The 13,899-nt window shown below is 39.2% G+C and overlaps 2 protein-coding genes across 2 annotated transcripts in view; both read left to right on the forward strand.

Annotated features, from left to right (window-relative positions):
- Positions 1–3,389, forward strand: part of mxe (myxovirus (influenza virus) resistance E) — an 8,347-nt gene extending 4,958 nt beyond the window's left edge. The window contains 4 exon segments of the mRNA XM_016286474.1: positions 1,853–1,994; positions 2,303–2,461; positions 2,545–2,840; positions 3,079–3,389. Of these exon segments, the coding sequence (XP_016141960.1) occupies positions 1,853–1,994; positions 2,303–2,461; positions 2,545–2,840; positions 3,079–3,312 (831 nt within the window). The 3' untranslated portion in view covers positions 3,313–3,389.
- Positions 3,390–6,241: 2,852 nt separating this feature from the next.
- gatd3 (glutamine amidotransferase class 1 domain containing 3) lies at positions 6,242–9,759 on the forward strand. The gene is made up of 7 exons (XM_016286475.1): positions 6,242–6,396; positions 7,027–7,079; positions 7,752–7,865; positions 8,047–8,166; positions 8,316–8,408; positions 8,693–8,849; positions 9,189–9,759. The coding sequence occupies exons 1-7, from the start codon at positions 6,289–6,291 to the stop codon at positions 9,315–9,317; spliced, it is 774 nt and encodes a 257-aa protein (XP_016141961.1). The 5' UTR covers positions 6,242–6,288; the 3' UTR covers positions 9,318–9,759.
- The last annotated feature ends 4,140 nt before the right edge of the window (positions 9,760–13,899 follow it).

Raw genomic sequence — 13,899 nt, forward strand, 5'->3', positions numbered from 1 at the left:
CTTAAAAGGATGAGAGAGGCCTGTAATTTTCATCATAGGTATACCTCAGCTATGAGAGACAAAATGAGAAAAAAAGTCTAGAAAATCACATTGTAGGATTTTTAAAGAATTAATTGGTAAATTCCTCTGTAAAATAAGTATTTGGTCACCTACAAACAAGCAAGATTTCTGGCTCTCACAGACCTGTAACTTCTTCTTTAAGAGGCTCCTCTGTCCTCCACTGGTTACCTGTATTAATGGCATCTGTTTGAACTCGTTATCAGTATAAAAGACATCTGTCCACAACCTCAAACAGTCACACTCCAAACTCCACCATGGCCAAGACCAAAGAGCTGTCAAAGGACACCAGAAACAAAATTGTAGACCTGCACCAGGCTGGGAAGACTGAATCTGCAATAGGTTAGCAGCTTGGTGTGAAGAAATCAACTGTGGGAGCAATTATTAGAAAATGGAAGACATACAAGATCACTGATAATCTCCCTCGATCTGGGGCTCCATGCAAGATCTCACCCCGTGGGGTCAAAATTATCACAAGAACTGTGAGCAAAAATCCCAGAACCACACGGGGGGACCTAGTGAATGACCTGCAGAGAGCTGGGACCAAAGTAACAAAGGCTACCATCAGTAACACACTGCGCTGCCAGGGACTCAAATCCTGCAGTGCCAGATGTGTCCCCCTGCTTAAGCCAGTACATGTCCAGGCCTGTCTGAAGTTTGCTAGAGAGCATTTGGATGATCCAGAAGAGGATTGGGAGAATGTCATATGGTCAGATGAAACCAAAATATAACTTTTTGGTAAAAACTCAACTTGTCGTGTTTGGAGGAGAAAGAATGCTGAGTTGCATCCAAAGAACACCATACCTACTGTGAAGCATGGGGGTGGAAACATCATGCTTTGGGGCTGTTTTTCTGCAAAGGGACCAGGACGACTGATCCGTGTAAACGAAAGAATGAATGGGGCCATGTATCGTGAGATTTTGAGTGAAAACCTCCTTCCATCAGCAGGGGCATTGAAGATGAAATGTGGCTGGGTCTTTCAGCATGACAATGATCCCAAACACACCGCCCGGGCAACGAAGGAGTGGCTTCGTAAGAAGCATTTCAAGGTCCTGGAGTGGCCTAGCCAGTCTCCAGATCTCAACCCCATAGGAAATCTTTGGAGGGAGTTGAAAATCTGTGTTGCCCAGCGACAGCCCCAAAACATTACTGCTCTTGAGGAATGGGCCAAAATACCAGCAACAGTGTGTGACAACCTTGTGAAGACTTACAGAAAACTTTTGACCTCTGTCATTGCCAACAAAGTGTATATAACAAAGTATTGAGATGAAATTTTGTTATTGACCAAATACTTATTTTCCACCATAATTTGCAAATAAATTCTTTAAAAATCCTACAATGTGATTTTCTGGATTTTTTTTCTTCTCATTTTGTCTCTCATAGTTGAGGTATACCTATGATGAAAATTACAGGCCTCTCTCATCTTTTTAAGTGGGAGAACTTGCACAATTGGTGGCTGACTAAATACTTTTTTCCCCCACTGTACATTCACTGGTGCCACCCAGCTGGACATTTGAAATAAAATTTCATGAAATTAAATTATATTATATTCGTTCCAAATCATTGTTACATCATTAATGTATTGACTTAATCCTGGCTGGAAAATATGCTGTGTATTGACATTTTTCAGTAACAAATTTATCTTTTTGTAGTTTCCACTTGAATAAAGTCTATGCTACATAAACAGTAAAGAAATAATATGCATGCATTATATACATTGCCCTTATTATGTATAGCAAAGTTTTTACTTCTCTTTTTTTTAATTTGTAACTTTCTGAGACGTTGTGCTCTGCAGAAAATTCGCCAGTTCAATGATGCTCTTGAAGGAGTAAAGAGGGCAGAAGAAGATCTGAAAACCTCAGACACAAGGGTCTTTTCCAAAATCAGATGGGAATTTGGAAAATGGAAACTTGCCCTGGATTCCAAAGCAATTAAGAGTGAGTTCCTAATAACATTGTAGCATTAGCATTATAGCTCTCATTTAAAATGATCCTGTACTGTGATGTACTGGCAATCTTGGGGGCCGCACAAGTAATGACATCTTACACAAACGTTTGTGTCTGGATAAAATTGTATTTCCGATGGTTGTTTTGTGAAAATCAGCCTTTTCTTTAATTATTTTCTCTGAATTTAGCCCTTTCTCTCTCTGGTATATATGCTGTTTGAACTTAACACACTTGTTGCAGGGGAGTCCAATAAACTTGTGGTTGTATTCTTCCTGATTTTGTCTTTCTTTTCTCTCAAGCGGAGGAAATCCTCAGAGATGAGGTAGAGGAGTATGTTAGGACTCGTAGAGGAAAGGAGCTTCCTGGATTTGTGAACTATAGAACCTTTGAGAACATTGTCAAGAAACACACTGAGGAGCTAGAGGAGCCTGCTTTAAAGCTGCTCAAAGACGTCACAGGTAAATGCATAAATCTGTGGCAGTTATGCATACATGATGATGTGTTTTACCTCCTCTGATTGACTCCTCTGTTTTATTTACAGAAATTGTTCACACCTGTGTGGACCGTATAGTTAACTCTCATTTTAATGCCTTCTCTCACCTGCTGAGGGCTGCTAAAGATCCAATTGAAGATTTTCTCGAGGAGCAGTTTCAGAAAGCTGAGGAGAAAATACATTCTCAGTTTAAGATGGAGAAAATTGTCTACTCCCAAGACGAACTCTACAGTAGCCAGCTAAACATTGTAAAACAGAAATCCTCATCAGGTTATGGGCTAAAGGCATCATTTGTCAATGCAGATGTACGTGAGATGGCATACCATCTCTCTTCCTATTTAAAGGTTTGTATATCTAAAAGTAAGTACCGGAATATGTGTTCTTTAAAGTTGAAGTGTGTAGTCTGTGTACCACTAGTGGCACCTAACAGAATTGGAAAAATAATAATTATAAAAAAGGTAACACACGCATCACCTTTAAAGAATAAAGAAACTTAATTCATCTCTTACATACGCCAGAACATTATTTGTGTCAAAGTCTTGAGAAACATTATTGACTGGTTGAATTTGAATGTATTTGTAGATTACTTGTGACCGTCTGGCTAATCAAATTCCACTGATAGTCCAGTACCACATGGTGGACCAATATATCTCTCAGCTTCAGAATGCAATGCTTGCCATGATTGGAGGGAAAAATCCAGGAATGCTGCTCCGAGAAGATTCTGGTGTTGCACGTAAAAGGAAAGAACTGAAAGAGAGACTGGAGCGCCTGAAGACTGCAGGCAAAGTCCTGTCCAAGTTTGTGCATTCTGCATAATTGTGTGTAGCACTGTCACCTCACAGCATGAAGATCTCTTGGCTTGAGTCACAGCTGAGCTAGGAGGCTTTCTCTGTGGTGCATGTTCTCCTCATGTTGCTGGTGGGTTTCCTCCGGGTGTTCTGGTTTCCCCCAGAGATCAAAGCCATGACTGTTACTTTAGTTTATAGTCGACATTAAATCAAAATTGCCTCTATTAATTTAATTTAGCATGTTAGTGGTCTTATTATCATCAGTACTTGTCCATTATGACCTTGTGTTATGGACAGGCCTTGAACTGAAAAACTGTTTTTTTTGTTCTCTTTTCCTGATACAAGTGTTTGGCGAATGAATGGATGTTCTCTTTTCTGTCTTAAACCATTCCATTAAAAAACTAAAACAATTAAGAATATTGGATTTTTTTTCAGTCAAAGCCCTTTCTGAAAAGCATAGAGTCTGAGGAGCTGTTTGGCTGTGACCACTAGAGGGTGGGATACAGAGAAAGAGAAGGAACTGCTGTGCCAATGGCCTAGTGCAGGCTTCCTCAAATCTCGCCCTGGAGGGCCAATGCGCTGCAGAGTTAAGCTCCAACCCTGATCAAACTCACCTACCTGTGATTTTCTAATGATCCTGAAGACATTGATTAGCATGCTCAGGTGTGTTTGATTAGGGTTAGAGCTAAACTTGGCATACCATCTCTCTTCCTATTTAAAGGTTTGTATATCTAAAAGTAAGTACCGGAATATGTGTTCTTTAAAGTTGAAGTGTGTAGTCTGTGTACCACTAGTGGCACCTAACAGAATTGGAAAAATAATAATTATAAAAAAGGTAACACACGCATCACCTTTAAAGAATAAAGAAACTTAATTCATCTCTTACATTATTGCCAGAACATTATTTGTGTCAAAGTCTTGAGAAACATTATTGACTGGTTGAATTTGAATGTATTTGTAGATTACTTGTGACCGTCTGGCTAATCAAATTCCACTGATAGTCCAGTACCACATGGTGGACCAATATATCTCTCAGCTTCAGAATGCAATGCTTGCCATGATTGGAGGGAAAAATCCAGGAATGCTGCTCCGAGAAGATTCTGGTGTTGCACGTAAAAGGAAAGAACTGAAAGAGAGACTGGAGCGCCTGAAGACTGCAGGCAAAGTCCTGTCCAAGTTTGTGCATTCTGCATAATTGTGTGTAGCACTGTCACCTCACAGCATGAAGATCTCTTGGCTTGAGTCACAGCTGAGCTAGGAGGCTTTCTCTGTGGTGCATGTTCTCCTCATGTTGCTGGTGGGTTTCCTCCGGGTGTTCTGGTTTCCCCCAGAGATCAAAGCCATGACTGTTACTTTAGTTTATAGTCGACATTAAATCAAAATTGCCTCTATTAATTTAATTTAGCATGTTAGTGGTCTTATTATCATCAGTACTTGTCCATTATGACCTTGTGTTATGGACAGGCCTTGAACTGAAAAACTGTTTTTTTTGTTCTCTTTTCCTGATACAAGTGTTTGGCGAATGAATGGATGTTCTCTTTTCTGTCTTAAACCATTCCATTAAAAAACTAAAACAATTAAGAATATTGGATTTTTTTTCAGTCAAAGCCCTTTCTGAAAAGCATAGAGTCTGAGGAGCTGTTTGGCTGTGACCACTAGAGGGTGGGATACAGAGAAAGAGAAGGAACTGCTGTGCCAATGGCCTAGTGCAGGCTTCCTCAAATCTCGCCCTGGAGGGCCAATGCGCTGCAGAGTTAAGCTCCAACCCTGATCAAACTCACCTACCTGTGATTTTCTAATGATCCTGAAGACATTGATTAGCATGCTCAGGTGTGTTTGATTAGGGTTAGAGCTAAACTCTGCAGGAAAGTGGATCTCGTGGGCCAGATTTGAGGATCCCTGGCCTAGTGTGTACAAACTGGAAATCTCTCTGCATCTTAAAATATCTACACTACCTGCACAAGCTAGGACCGAGGTTTTAGATAATTAAAGTTGACTATGGCATGTTCTAAAATGTACTTGAGCTAGATTTACAACCCATTTTATGTAAATGACCACTGTACACACAGACTACATGAAATGTATGACACTATAGGTCATGATCAGTTATTTAGCTCTGATAAGATGTGTATAAAGCATGAAAACATGCAGCCTATTAAGATATAAATCGAGTAGCTTCTTAATGCATAGAATAAAAGTGGTGCAACGGTGTATAAGATTAACTGAAAAGATTAAAAAACACCAAAATAATTCAAGAATTAATGTCTGTTTAAATATCCATTTACTACACAAGCAGTAGCCTACTGTAATGCAAAGTAGAAAAAATCTCTGTACTAGAAACAAAGTTATTAATTTAAACAAATTAATTTAATCGTTCACGTTTCATCGCCGTACGTCCTACAATTGGCTTATTAACTATAGCTACATGATTTTCTTGCCTTTTTATTCAGCCAATACATTATACAGAAAGCAAACAAAGAACATTATCACTGACTTAAGTCTAGCGCGAGTTTAAGCCCTCAAAAAAACAAACAAACCAACCTTATAATAAGGGAAGCTGTCTACAGTGTGAAATGATTCTCTTACTTATGCACTTTACGAGAGAATTTGCGAATACGAGAGTGCAGAATTGAGTCAGCGAGCGCGCACACAGAATAAACCCCAGGAATCCTGCTCCAAGAAGATAGCGCTGTTGCACGTAAAAGGAAAGAACTGAAAGAGAGACTGGGGCACCTGAGGAGTGCAGGAAAAGTCCTGTCCAAATTTGTGCATTCTGCATAATTGTTAAGCTTCTGATGTTGACTAGTGCATTATTGCTATACTAATCCTAGAAGTTTAGCTCAGAATTGCAATGGGGTTTCAGAGTTAGTGGCAAGGCTTAGTGCCCTTGCAGATCGGCACAGTAAACGTTAGGTGGCGTTACGTGTCTATATTCTTCCTTATGTCAGTAACTCCGAAGAAGACAGTGGTTGTTAAGCGCACTCCTGACTCCTCCATCCGCGTCATGTTTGCGCTGCGCTCGCTGTCGCGGTTCCGTTCTGCGCACATCGGATATGCCGCTGCTGCTCAGTTTCATGCAACTTCAAACTGCAGTGGCGCAAAAGTCGCTGTTGTAAGTAGTTATGCTGCTGGTGCTGCACATGACTGTCGTTGACGCTGTCAAATGTCAAATTACCTACACATATTAAGTGTCCCATTTTAGAGCAGCCTTAGTGAAATTAATAGATTGCATCAACAATTTCTGCATTGTTTTTTAGGTTTGGCTTGACTATGTACTGAAAGTACGTACTTGTCTGTTCTTATACAAGAAGAACTGGGTCATGTCACCCTGAGTTAGTCTGGTCATTTGCATTAGACAAGTAGAAATCAGTACGAGATGATGTTGAGTCACTGTCCGACTATCATAATCTCAACAAACCCCGACATGGTGATCAGGACTAACGGCAACAATATTACAGTAACATATGAAATACTGAAGTTATCATGTAACGGTCGTTAATCACTAAACGAGACGCAAGATGGCGCCAGTTGCGTTTGTATTAAAGAAAAGCGAACAACTGGAGAACACGGTGACATTAAATTGACCAATCAGTTTTAAGTAGGCTATCCCAGAGACCTGTTTTAGGAATGTTTTTAATATGCCTACTACGACAATGTAACTGATGTTTTCTATAGCTTTTGTTTCCTGGTCTCCAAAACACATGCCGACAACAAAAAAGTTATTTCATTCTACTTTTATTAGGTGTTGTCAGGATGTGGTGTCTATGATGGCACTGAAATCCATGAGGCATCAGCGTGAGTAACGTTACCTTACTAATTTGTATGTCTCTATTTTTTCTTGAGTCATTCAGTGGGTTCACAGCAACCTCTATCTTGACGAGGGACATACATCCAACAAGGCACCAGCTGCATTAAATATCCTTTTTTTGCATGAGATACACGGTGACATTAAATTGACCAATCAGTTTTAAGTAGGCTATCCCAGAGACCTGTTTTAGGAATGTTTTTAATATGCCTACTACGACAATGTAACTGTTTTCTATAGCTTTTGTTTCCTGGTCTCCAAAACACATGCCGACAACAAAAAAGTTATTTCATTCTACTTTTATTAGGTGTTGTCAGGATGTGGTGTCTATGATGGCACTGAAATCCATGAGGCATCAGCGTGAGTAACGTTACCTTACTAATTTGTATGTCTCTATTTTTTCTTGAGTCATTCAGTGGGTTCACAGCAACCTCTATCTTGACGAGGGACATACATCCAACAAGGCACCAGCTGCATTAAATATCCTTTTTTTGCATGAGATTCATGCTAAGTTTGACTTTAGGAGTTCTCTAATACTGTAAAAATGCTATTTATTGGTTTCTAATTATTTGATCAATATAAGAATTTTAAAAGCACAATTAACGTAATATTTCAGATTTTTTTTTATTTTTTTTAGCTTTTCTGTATGTTTGTGTATGTAGAATCCTTGTGCATCTGAGTCGGGGAGGTGCAGAGGTTCAGATGTTTGCTCCAGATGTGTCTCAGATGCATGTGATCGACCACGGCAAAGGTCAACCCGTGGAGAAAGAGTCAAGGTGAAGTGTTCTCTAAGAAATTTTGATTACAGAAAGATTACAGTGTCAAAACAGTCCATTAGGCCTATATACCTCAGCAAAACTGTACACTTTTATGTATTGTTACTTGATGAGTTTAGGTGTTATGAAAAATGATGAACGTATTAATAATCCTTCTTGCGCAACTTTTCTTTATATATAGGAACGTCTTATCAGAATCGGCACGTATCGCTAGGGGCAACATCACTGACCTGGCAAAACTGAATGTCAGTAATCATGATGCGGTTATCTTTCCTGGTGGTTTTGGTGCAGCTAAAAACCTGTGAGTTGCTTTGATTTATTGTGATAAACTAGGCTTGTGTCTTTTGCATTTCAATTTAGTGTAGATAGTCTAATTTGTCACTGACATTTCTGTTGTAGTCCTTACGTCTATTATCTGTGTTTTATCTTCTGCATCTTTACCATCATCAGGTCAACATTTGCCATTGATGGGAAGGACTGTAAGGTGATTAAGGAAGTGGAGCGAGTTTTAAAGGACTTCCATAAAGCAAGAAAGCCAATTGGGTTAGTTATTATATACTATCTATATCAGTGTTTCTCAACCCTGGTCCTGAGTGCCCCCTAACACTGCACATTTTGTATGTCTCCCTTATCTGACACCCATTTCAGGTCCTGGAAAGGGAGACACACAAAATGTGCAGTGCTGGGGGGCGCCCAGGACCAGGGTTGAGAAACACTGATCTATATGAACCCATGATTTTGGGTCTTTTATTTTATTTATTAATCAAATCAGACTTTATGGACATGTTTTGATATAGAGCACTGACGACTTGTCTTCTGGTCACCAGGTTGTGCTGTATATCTCCGGTGTTGGCGGCGAAAGTTCTTCCTGGTGTGGATGTGACGGTGGGTCATGAGGAGGAGGAAGGTGGGAAGTGGCCATATGCTGGTACTACACAAGCCATCACTGCCCTGGGAGCCAAACATACTGTCAAAGAAGTCACCATATCCTACCTGTACAGACTTCTCTCTTCTCTTCTCTTCTCTTCTCTTCTCTTCTCTTCTCTTCTCTTCTCTTCTCTTCGGATCAGAAGCCCATTTCCAACACAAGAAAAAAAAAATCATGCTTTGGTAAATCAGAGATGAGATAAAAAGTCATAACTATGAGATATAAAGTTAAAATAAAAAAAATACTAAGTTATCTATGAGAAAATAATTCATAGTTATAACATAAAAGTTGAATTTTTATGCCATAATTTAGATTTTTCTTGTAGTTTATTTCTCTTTAAATAATATTATCAGTGTTTATGTTTGTCTGAATTACCCTTAACCTTTGACCATCACGAAGCCCATGTGGACCAGAAGAATAAGGTGGTGACCACACCTGCATTCATGTGTGAAACGAAGTTGCACTTGATTTTTGATGGGATTGGTGCTATGGTGAGAGACGTCCTAAAGCTCAGCGGGAAGTGAAAATTGAAACAAAATATCAGTATTTTAATGTTCACTACATAGAGCTCATCAGTCTTATAGGATCTTTATCAGACTGCTTAAATGAAAAAGTAGGCTATTTCTTGCTGTGATTTGTAGTGATTTGCAAAACAAGACATTACTAGTCAAACATGTATCTGCCTGACAGTGTTAAATGGTATTTTGGTGAATATCCAGCAGAGGGCATTCTCTGGTTTTAAAAAACATAATGTGAATTATATGTTGATTTCTCATGATTTTCTCAATTTTGAAATCTTCAAATTGAACTTGACATTTAAGATAAACTCATCAGTTGTTTACAAACAAAAGAGAGATTTCAGAGTACCAGATTAATACATTGAACCAGTTAAAACTCATGTCATGTAAAGTAGACAGTCTGTGTTGAAATATGAAGTTTGAAATGATGAATAAAGTGAATAATTTTTCTAAAAATGATCAAATGTTAGCGGGTAGTCATTTATCAGTCTCCATTTAAAATCAATAATATATCATGTAATGTAGTATTTACTGAAAATCTTGTTACTTCAAAAGTTTTTATTTGGCTAATAGTTGCTAAAATACCCCTAACTGTGTGACTGGGCTGTGTGTTCAGAATTGAATTGTGAATGCTTTTAGATGCCACTTGAATTGATTAAAAATCAAAGTTATATACACACAGTTTACCCGTAATGTAAGGCAAGTTGTCACTAGACCACTTTCTTTTTGAGAAGTCATATTTATTAAATCAGAAGAATGTGTCCTGGAAACTGATGGGAGACAGAAAGACAGTGAGAAAAAGGAAATGGTGTGTGTTTAGACTAGCAGGATTAGTCACATGACTAGCTACAGGCACCGATCATCACATGGCATCATGCAAGAATACAGGCATCTCAAAGAGACCTGCAGTACACAGACTCATTTCCTGAGCACACACCCGCATCTAATTGAGGTATGACTTTACAGGCAGTGCACACAAAGACACACTCTTATTGTAATTACTTATATTTGGACATAAAATATGCATCACAAATACATTTAACCCTTTTTAATCACTTATAAATATGTATTTATTTGTACTCGCACTACTTTTAAAAAAGATTCCTAAATATTTTTGAGAGAAGTCTCTTATGCTCGCCAAGTCTGCGTTTATTTAAATGAAAAGGTACTGTAAAACACTAATATTGTGAAATATTCTTAGTTATAAATAAGAGTTTTCTATTTAATGTATTTTAAAAAGTAATTGAATCTTGTGATGGCAAAACATAATTTTCAGCAGCCATTACACCAGTCTTCAATATCACATGATCCTTCAGAAAACATTCTAATGTTTTTGTTTTTCTTGATCATTTTCCATTTCTTTCTCGCCCCCTCTGCTGTTTTGTGAATACACTAATTTTCCTCTTTTCACTTTCATTTGGGTCAGGTCAGGTCAGGCCAGGCAGATGTGTTTCTCTGCTGGTTAATTTATACCTCGTTCCTTCTGACGGAGGCTGGTTCTCAGACCAGGGCATGTAGTTGTTCTGTTCCCAGGCACAGCACTCTTTGATGGGGATTTCTCCCACCCACCTCTCATCAGCCTATCCACTTTCCACAGCCGACCAGAGAGGCTGGGCAAACAAGACCCCGCGTTCTGCCAATTTGTCTGTACAAAACACAGGGATTTGGGGACCTACAGACTCTCTTACACAGACAAATGGTAAGTATTTGCCTGGCAGTCTGAGATTCCTCACCCCCACCCCATCTACGCATAAACACACACTCACTTGGTGCTTTCTCTACACTCTCAGGCGACTGGTTTATTTACGCTGATTTTCTTTAACCAGCCGTCCTAACAAAACTTGCTAAGGTGGTTTCATTGACCAGTGTTTGTGTATTTTTTGCACATTTATGTTAGTTTTAACTGATTAAACATTATGGCTATGCTGTTCAAGCTGGTTTGCCAGCAACATGTCAACACTGGCCATCTAAAATCAGATCATCTTGGAATTTATGCTGGTTTAAACAGAACTACTAGAAAGAACACCTCTTATTGGTGTTGCTGTTTCACACAAGATAGAATACTTAAGCATATATCACACATGGTGTGACTTAAAGCATTCAACGTAAAGCATTTGTAAAGTCTAAAGAGGGGTAGGTTTAGGTAGTCTGCATCTTGACTTTTTTGACATTTCGGTTGGACATCACCTGGGTACTTGTAATAAGGTACACCTAGTTGCATTGTTGAGTTCAAACTCATATACTTAAACTACAAAATTGTATAGAATAGTGCAGAAACAAGTAACTCACTCTCCTCATGTAGGTGTCTGGGTTCCAGCTGTCTTGAGATCAGATGTGTGGACCGTGTAAGCGTGAGACAGGCTTGCGGTTCTGGCAGCCTGTGGGATGTAATTGGTCTGAGGTCTCTGTGTATTATTGTGAGTGGAGCAGTCTATCAGGGGCCGGCCTGAGGCTCCGTGTTCCTCCTGGCATCCTGATCAGAGGATTAGCAGCACACAGCCGCAGGTCAAGAGCATGCCAGTCACACACACACCCACACTTGTCATTTCACTTTCTCTCACAAACACCTTTGCTTTCACACACGTACGCCTGGAGAGAGCATTTCTCAACCTCTCACACTTGTGCAGAAGAGGCCTGTTTGATAGCAGGCTACGGATTAGGTTCTATGTTGTCTTTTATTCTTATTCTGATTGGCTTATGTTCTTGAGTCTTTTTTTCTACATGAGGTCGTACTAGACCATACAATGAAAGGGGATTTTTTTCTCATGACATCATATTCCCCCATCCTCCCCCATTTGAAAGGATTTTATTTATTTAATTATTTTTTGTTCATTTAAGACACAAGAAGGATCATTGTTCAGTTTTATGCTGCTATTGTTTGCATAAAAGATCACACATTTGTTGGAAGCAATCTTGTTTGATCCATAAAACAGGTGGTTGAAAAAATGTGGCCTGGTTTTAAGTTATAGTACACCTTTATTTTATTTTATTTGTCTGTTCTCAAATAATAAATATTATTATGCTTATTTCATATTATCCCACAATTCTGTCGGGCTGAGCCCAGAATATAGGGGTGTGCTGGTGTTTGACCAGAGAAGCGTGTCCTGTCTTTTAGTGTACCCCTGCACTGACCCCTGTCCATCCCTCAATAGTGCAATGCCTTGTTGCCCCCAGCATGAGGTCTCAGCATCCCCTAGTTGTGATAGTGGGGGGCACACAGCAAGGGGCCTTAGAGGGGATGCAGAATTAGCAACTAAAATGGAGAATCACATTTCCATATGCATGCCACTGACAAGTGTTTTACTGAAAAACCCGGTACCAATACGTGTACAGGGTGGCCCAATCCAACAAGATGTGGGGAAGAAAGGGGCACTGGGGGGTTGGCTTTTAAAGGGGGCAGCAATATTGTACTAATTCATGCAAGATACTCTCTATCAAAGCGAAAGACATACAGTAACTAACGAGGGGTAATGAGGGAAAGAGGGAAAAAAGAGAGGAAAGAAAGAGCAGGAAGAATGAGTTCAGGAACAAGAGGGACAGAGACGCTGATTCTGACGTGTAAATGCTGTGTTGATTAGCATAAGGTGGTTTGTCCAGTCCCAGTATTTACCAGCAGAATTGAATGTGTGTGCAGCATGGATGTGACTTTGCCCCCCCTAAATTTCCACAGCCACCTTTTCAGATACAACCTCCCCCCACTCCCAAACACCCCCTCACCTTTCAATTCCTTTTCTTACCTCTTTTCTATAGCCATTGCCTTTTTCTGCCCTCTTTCTCATTGGTGTGAATGTAGAATATAAAGGTTGTTACCAATGGCCAGGCAGATTTTTTTTCCCTTTCTTTCTTTTTCATTTCTTTTTTCTTTATCTTTTTGAAGACCAGTCTTGTCCAGCAATGAATAATGTGATCAGCTGACACTTATTTTTATTCTTGACAAAAGTACTAGTACTGAAAATGCAACTTTTTAAATGTTTTAATAGCTCCACTAAACACAACACCAAAAATATGAAAACGGCATGCTAAAAAAAAATTAAGTGCATTCTATAATTAATTCAATTATTAAATTCAGTTATCTTTGGTTTTGGTTGCAGTTAAAAAAGTATTAAATAATTATGTTTCAATTATTTAAATTTTTATTCTTATTGTAATTGTATTTTACATGCTTAGGCATCTGTGCATTGGTCCTTTAGCAGTAAGTTAAAGTATTTCACACTTCTCTCTGGGACTGAAAAAGAGCAGAGCAGGTCGCCCAGTGTGGTGCCTCTCATCTTTTGTGTGCTGGTTTCACTGTGCCAGCTTTCTGCTGTCACATAAGTGCATGTCAAATGAACGAGCTCACATGCAAATGTTCTCTTGGACTTTTAGCTTTTTAGCGTGCTCAGGGGCCTCCTTTGCATACAGGAAGCACTTTTTAGTCTTTCAAACTGATTTGCTAAGTATCATCGTGTTTGTCTTTGCTTTCTAAGTGTCTCTCTGGGGAGTTTTGGAGCAATTATTCACACCTGCTGCAATGGGTAAGTGGGAGCAAGAATCCTTCATCATATAATGAACTCCTGGCAGAACCTAATCACTGAACATTTCCCTCTGG

Source organism: Sinocyclocheilus grahami, unplaced genomic scaffold, assembly GCF_001515645.1.
Source record: "Sinocyclocheilus grahami isolate Dianchi unplaced genomic scaffold, SAMN03320097.WGS_v1.1 scaffold209.1, whole genome shotgun sequence".
NCBI classification, from domain to species: Eukaryota; Metazoa; Chordata; class Actinopteri; order Cypriniformes; family Cyprinidae; genus Sinocyclocheilus; species Sinocyclocheilus grahami.

Coding starts and splice junctions, on each gene's coding strand:
- gatd3 (XM_016286475.1), top strand. CDS start 6,289: ATGTTTGCGCTGCGCTCGCTGTCGCGGTTCCGTTCTGCGCACATCGGA. Junction 8,167..8,315: donor TTTGGTGCAGCTAAAAACCT/GTGAGTTGCTTT, acceptor TACCATCATCAG/GTCAACATTTGCCATTGATG. Junction 8,409..8,692: donor AAAGCAAGAAAGCCAATTGG/GTTAGTTATTAT, acceptor TCTGGTCACCAG/GTTGTGCTGTATATCTCCGG.